The sequence below is a fragment of the Orycteropus afer genome, unplaced genomic scaffold, assembly GCF_000298275.1.
Source record: "Orycteropus afer afer isolate SDZICR_OR568_19922 unplaced genomic scaffold, OryAfe1.0 scaffold00413, whole genome shotgun sequence".
NCBI classification, from domain to species: Eukaryota; Metazoa; Chordata; class Mammalia; order Tubulidentata; family Orycteropodidae; genus Orycteropus; species Orycteropus afer.
In genome coordinates, this window is record NW_006922000.1 from 1,814,520 (window position 1) to 1,821,741 (window position 7,222).

Genomic DNA, 7,222 nt, shown 5'->3' on the forward strand with positions numbered 1-7,222 from the left:
CTGGTCTCCATCTAGAGGCAGAAGCACCAGGCCTGTGACAGTCGGCTGCAGGGGCTTCTAAGAGCCTGTTGTTTAGGGCAGGGGAAAGAGAAGTCTTGGGGGCAAGTGACTTGATAGCACATAACGACAACAACAACAACAACAACATATGTATATATGTATATGTATATGTGTATATGTATATGACTATATATATATATATGTGTATATGTATATGTATTAATGTGTATACACACACACACACTGCTGTCGAGTCAGTTCCAACTCATAGCAACCCCTTCTTGGGTTTCCAAGGTGGTATCACTATGGAAATAGATTGCCCAATCTTCCTGCTGCGGAGTGGCTGTGGGTTTGAACCATCAGCCTTCTGGTTAGTGGTCAAATGCCTTAGGCGCTATGCCACCAGAGCTTATACACACACATACACACACACACACATATTTTTCCTTATTTATGTGAAATTCAGATCAAGGTAGGATCAGGGAGGGCGGTAGATTGACTAGGGCCATAATGATTTGCAGATTTTTCCATCAGAGGATGGAAAGGATGAGTCTCTCCCTCATCCTTGAGTCTGGGCTGGCCCTGGGTTTGTTTTCACCAATGGAATGCACCAGAAATGCTGTGTCACTTCTCATCCTGGGCCACAGGATGCCTGGCACCTTCCACTCTCCTCTCCTGGACTTCTGGACCACCACGCTCTGAAGAAGCCCAGGGTGAAAGACCAAGCATAGAGCAAGCCCCAGGTCCCCGCCATCTGCCACCCCAGCTGAGAGACGCAAATACATGGAAGTCTGTCTCAAATCCAGCCAAGGTCCCAACAGCAGCTCAGTGTAGCTGTGAAGTGAGACCAAGTGAGGCCTCAATGAGAACTGATACAGAGAAGAACCCAGAACTAGTGCAAGATGCCCTTTGTCCGGGGCAGGAAAGCGAGAGGGAGGGAGGGAATCGGGTGTGTGCACCAGCACACGGCCCGCTGGTTACCTAGAAGGCAGGCTTGGGAATGATGCAGAAGACAGCAGTTGGAGAGCGTTATACCTGAACCAGAGAAACATCAGGGTCAGTGTGTACCTGATGCTCACCTGAGCTCTATGTGGGAGATGTCCTGAGAGCTTTTCTTCCCAGAGGAAAAATAACTATAGAAACATTGGGATTTTATTCAAGGCTAAGGGACTGGCTTCTGATATTTGGTCTTCCCTCTTATCAACCTTTGGAGAAGTCATTAGAGGGAAGAGAAAATACCAAAGCTGTGTTTCGTGGAGGAGGCAGGTAGAAATCATGCCACCATTGTTTTTGAAAGTCTTGCTCACTGCCAGACTTCTAACTGCAAGAAGTCAAGGAAGGAGTGGGTGGGATCAGCACACCCCAGACACAGCACCAAAAGTAAGTCTTCCCTGAGTTGGAGTCAAGCTGACAGCATCTAACGACAATAACAATAGTGCGAATAGGTTTGGGATTACCTAACACAGTCGATCGAACAAAAGCCAAACCTGCTGTCGTCGGGTCAGCCGTGACTCACAGAGACCCCGCGTGCACAGAGCTGTGCGCCAAAGGGTTCTCAAAGCTCTGACCCTCTAGGAGCAGATCACCTGATTCTTCTGACACACCTCTGGGTGGGTTTGAACCGCCAACCCTTCGGCTAGTAGGTGAGCACTTAACTGTTTGTACTACTCAGGGAACCCAGGTGCTAAGGCGGAAAGAAATCCTCTGATGACCAACGTCCTACGGTAACAGGCTTTCTTCTCCTAAACCACTCCTCCCACCGTTACTCAGGCCAAGGGGTCACAGCGGGAAGGTGGTGAAGATGAAACAAGTCAGTCTAGTGTGGCTGATAGTTGATTACCTACCTAACAAGGTCCTTGTCAAGACTAAATGACAGAAGGTGTTCACTATCAGCATCTGGACATAATATGTGCTTGATAAATGGGAGCTCTGTTATTTATATGTGGGTTTGTTATGTGACTTAAAACATCTATATGCAATAGCTTTAAATTTAATTGTGCACATGATCGTGTTGTTTCTTCTGCCTGTTAATGCTTGGTAAATGACTCTGTGATTCATTTATGTGTGCCATTTTACAACAAATAGCTCCTGGACAAGTATTTGTTGCACAAATGGAAGAAGGAATCAATCAATCAGTCAACAGAAAAGACATATTTGCTGAAGTGGATGAAAAGAGGAGGAAAAAGGAATGCATTTCTACGAGTGTGTTTGCTGTTGATAGCCCAAATATTGGTGCAAAGAAGGTGGGTCGTAGGCTCACTCTTAGAGCTCAGAGAAGGTTGTCTGGGATCTCCACGCATCTAGGTCCAGGCTTCACCCTTAAAAACTACCAGACCAGGCACATTTTCTTTTACTCCTGCTCTTCATACTTAACCAGTTTCTACAGGGTCGACTCTGACTCATGGCAACCCCTTGTGTGTGTCAGAGTGGAACTATGCTCCACAGGGTTCAATGGCTGTCATCTTGTGGGAGGACACTGCCAGGACTTTCTTTCAAGGTGCCTCTGGGTGGCCTGGCCTTTTGGCTGCAGCCGAGCCACTCAGGGAAAGACACCAGATGCACAGGAGGCTGATGTTAATGGTCAAGATTTGGTCCTGATCTCACGTGTTATGCTTTAGAGGGTGACGGAGGAAGGCGCCACTGTGCCTGCTGCTTCCAGCAAATGAAGACACCCAGTTGGTAGGTGCCACATTAGTAAGCTGCCTTGGAGTACCACAGAAGACACAGTAATAGTGAGTGGTTTCAAGGAATTTGAAAGTGTGACTTAGGCTGGAAAGAGGAATGAGATTCAAACAGCAAAAAAAGAAAACCTAGAAAAATATACTCATGGATCCTCAGAATGACGGGTTAGGAATATGGATCAGGTACTGGTACCATTTAACTTCCCACAACCAAAACTATCAAGAAAAACAAAGCACATTAGACTAGGATGCCTTTTGCTTTTGTCTTTTATTCCTTAAGTGATTAACCCAAAATATCCTGCAAAGCTCTCACTATGACAATTATCTCTATCATGTTCTTGGTTAAAGGACCCCAGATGTATCTGGTCTGTGGTCCCTGCTGCCTCCTATAAGCAGGGAGTGACCTAAACCCTGGAGAGGATTTCTGCCATTCTGAAGAGAGGCCGGATGAAAGTCAACTTTCAACATTCGGTCAATTTCATGGGTACACGGTCCTTGGGAAGTTCTCTGTGCTACTCACCGTGGTCAAGGATGTATTTCACAATCTCCCCGTTGCCGGTTTTAGCTGCGTAGTGAAGGAGTGAACAGTGGTCTGGTCCCTGGATCAGCAGGCTGCCTCCATTTTTATAGCTTTCTATTAGCTGAAAACGAGACACAAGAAAAGCCACTCAGGACGAGCCCGGAACCAGGTGACATTAACCGGTGAGGAAATGGGAGCCATGTAGCAAGCCACAATGTTTCCAGCCACAGAGGACAGGGCAAAGTCAAAGAGATGAAGTAACACCCAGGGATCGCTTTATTGCTCAAGTAGAGATAGCTGGCGTCTCACCCAGCTCCGGAGAAGGTGTGTGGGTATCAAGCAGCCAAAGGAAACCAAAGCTTGCTAGATTACTTAATGCTTTTCTTGTTCTGGGCACAGCGCTCTGTCCCAAGACAGTGAGGGTTGGAGAAGAAAACAATAGCTTCCTGGTGTTGACTCAGCACCCTCTTGGGTGAAAGCATAGTTATGACTATGAGCAGGAAAAGTGTGGTTTCTGGTGGCTCAACTTCTTTCTGAAGTTGATTAGCTTTTCCTTAATTGCTAATGAATCTAACTAGTGAATATATAAGCCGCTGTGTAAATGAGCACCGCTCACCTTACACACACACACACACACACACACACACACGTGCACACATAGGCTGAGAACCAAAATCATCTAGAAAGTTGACTTATTTCTGTATGAGAACAGGCTGAAAACAAACAAAAAACAAGAGCATGGAAGGCTGAGAAGAAGAGGGCCAAATGAGGATCTGGTCTAAGTTCATGAAATACTGAACATTTTAGAAAGTGTAAGTAGTTACCTGGTCTATAAACTCCAGTTATCAGAATAAGAGGAGCCTTTCAGAAGTCTCACAAAGGTCGTTTTGGGACAAACAAGAATTAAATCACCCAGCAAGCTGGAGGGAGGGAGCTCTGGTGGCGCAGTGCCTAAGGCACTTGGCTGCTAACCCGAAGGCTGGTGGTTCAAATCCCCCAGCCAGCCACTCCTTGGAGGAAGGTTGGGCAATCTACTTCCGTAGGGATACCACCTCAGAAACCCAAGGAGGGGTCGCTATGAGTCAGGTCGACTTGACGGCACATAACAACAGCAGCAGCAAGCGGTAACATGTTTACTCCCAAGAGGTTGGAATGAATGATCAGATGGCTTGTCAGGTCACAGGAAGACACAAGCACAGTTCTTGCCTCACATAAATCCAGCTCTGCGCTCCCACGGGCCAGATGCCAGGGACTCAAAGATGAACTTGGTTCAGCCATGGGGAAAGTAGATGTGTGAAAGGTGGTGAGGTCACCACATGTACGCAGGAAGCCTACAGCAGGGGATGGAAAAGGAGCCAAGGCACCTTCTGGGAAATCTCTGAAAAGGAGGCACTGGCTGGAAGCACGGGCTTCTGGGGCTTTACTCCCGAACGTGTGGGTCAGTACAGCATGCACAGGTAGCTAAGAGTTTCCTGTAAAACTCTCAAAGAATACCCCGTCTGTTCAACTGCAATGTCCCAGAGTGACGCACTCCCTTTCCTAGTGGGCACAAAGGATTCAGGAGCAGCGGAGCAGCCCAGAGCCAAGCCCTCTGCTGCCTCCCTCCAGCCTCACCGCGAGGATTAGACACTGTGCATCAGGCCGGTCTGTAAGCACCCTGTGAAGGCCAGGGGTACAGGGGTGTCTCACGGCTGAGGCTCCTGGCCGCCCGGGCTCTTCTGCTCGCTGGAGCGCTCCTGTTCTCACTCACTCTCTATCTCAACTCTCTTTTCTTCCTTTCTAACTTTTATTGTGGTGACAACACACACAAGACATTTGTCAACATAACAACTTCCACATTTACAGCTCAGCAACACTGATGACATTTGTCATGTTGTGCACATTCCTGTCTTTTCCAAAATTCCCACCACCTATTGGCAGAAACTCAGTGCCCCCAGACAAAAGCTACCCCTTTCCCATCCTACCCCCGGTAACCACTAATAATCCTTGGTGTATATATATATGTATGTGTGTATTTTTTCCTTCCAACCTATCTAGGAATTTTCCCTCCCATCCCTGGTAACCAACAAGGAAAGTTTCTATGTATAAATCTTTCCTTGACTTTTAAAAATAGTGGACTAATAGAATATTTGTCTTTCTGTGATTGACTTATTTCATTCAGCATAATGTCTTCCAAGTTCATCCGTGTTATGTGGTGCTTTGCAGATTCTACATTATTCTTCAGTGTTGCATAGTATTCCATTGAATGTATGTACCACAGTTTGGTTATCCATTCCTCCACTTAGATTGTTTCCACCTCTTTGTTTTTATGAATAGTGCTGTGATTAACATGGGTGTGCATATATCTGTTCTTCTCCTGGCTCTCAGTTCTTTAGGATATATACCTATTAATGGGATTGCTGGATCAAATAGCATTTCCATCTCCAACTTTTTAAGGAATTGCCATACCGATTTACACAGTGGTTGTATCATTTCACAGTCCCACCAGCAGTGAATGAGAGACTCAATCTCTCCATATTCTCACCAGCATTTGTTATTTTCTGTCTTGCTGAACTTTGCTAATAGTGTTGTTTGTTGTTGTTAGGTGCCATCAAGTCATCTCTGACTCATAGTGACCCTATGCACAGCAAAACAAAACAGTACCCGGTCCTGCACCAGCTCCATGATCCCTGCTATACTTGAGCCCATCGCCACAGCCACCGCGTCAATCCATCTCAATGAGTGCCTTCCCCTCTTTTGTCGACCTCCTGATTTACCAAGCATGACATCCTTCTACAGAGAATGGTCCCTTCTGACAACATGACCAAAGTAGGTGAGACGAAGTCTGGCCATTCTCGCTTCCAAGGAGCACTCTGCCTGCACTTCTTCCAGGACAGATCTGTTAGTGCTTTCAGCAGTCCATGGTACTTTTGGCATTCTTCACCACCACCACAACTCAAAAGCATCAACTCTTCTTCTGTCTTCCTTACTCATTGTCCAGCTCTCACATGCATATGACCAACCTCCCCCCAACCACCAAAAAAAAAAGGGCTCTGGTAGTGTAGTGCCTAAGGTATGTGACTGCTAACCAGAAGGCTGGAGGTTCAAACCCACCAGCAACTCCTCAGAAAAAAGGTTGGGCCATCTACTTCCATAGTGATATGAGGCAACTGAAAATATCATGGCTTGTGTCAGGTACACCTTAGTCCTCAAGGAGATATCTTTGCTCTTCAGCACTTGAAAGAGGTCCTTTGGAGCCAATTCACCCAGGGCTATATGTCCTCTGACGTCCTGACTGCTGCTTCCATTGGTGTTGATTGTGGAAGCTAGTAATGGGAAATCTTTGACAACTTCAATCTTTTCTCCATTTATCGTGATGCTACTTATAGGACCAGTTGTGAGGATTTTTGTTTTCTTTATGTTGAGATGTAATCCATACTACAGACTGTAGTCTTCAATCTTCATCAGTAAGTGCTTCAAGTCATGCTCACTTTCAGCAACCAAAGTTGAGTGGTCAGCATATCACAGGTTGTTAATGATTCTTCCTTCAATCCTGATGCCACATTTCTCTTCATATCGTTCAGCTTCTTGGATTATTTGCTCAGCATATAGATTGGATAAGTGTGGTGAAAGGATACAACCCCGACACACTTCCTTCTTGATTTTAAACCATGCAGGGTCCACTTGTTCTGTTTGAATGACAGCCTCCTCGTCTATGTACAGGTTCCTCATGGATTCAGTTATGTGTTTGGGAATTCTCATTCTTCTCAATGTTACCCATAATTTGTTATGATCCACACAATTGAATGCTTTTGCATAGCCAATAAAACACAAGTAAACATCTTTCTGGTATTCTTTGCTTTGAGCCAAAATCCATCTGACATCAGCAATGATATCCCTTATTCCACATCCTCTTCTGAATCCAGCTTGCATTTCTGGAAGTTCTCTGTCAATATAGTGCTGCAACCATTTTTGAATTATCTTCAGTAAGATTTTACTTGAGTATGATATCACTCCATAATTTCAAGATTGTGTGGGATCA

The 7,222-nt window shown here is 45.7% G+C and overlaps 1 protein-coding gene across 1 annotated transcript in view; it reads right to left on the reverse strand.

The window, feature by feature from the left end:
- Positions 1 to 7,222, reverse strand: part of DGKI (diacylglycerol kinase iota) — a 380,807-nt gene that overhangs the window by 18,489 nt on the left and 355,096 nt on the right. The window contains exon 32 of the mRNA XM_042782691.1: positions 3,202 to 3,322. Within this exon, the coding sequence (XP_042638625.1) occupies positions 3,202 to 3,322 (121 nt within the window). The remainder of the gene's footprint in view (positions 1 to 3,201; positions 3,323 to 7,222) is intronic.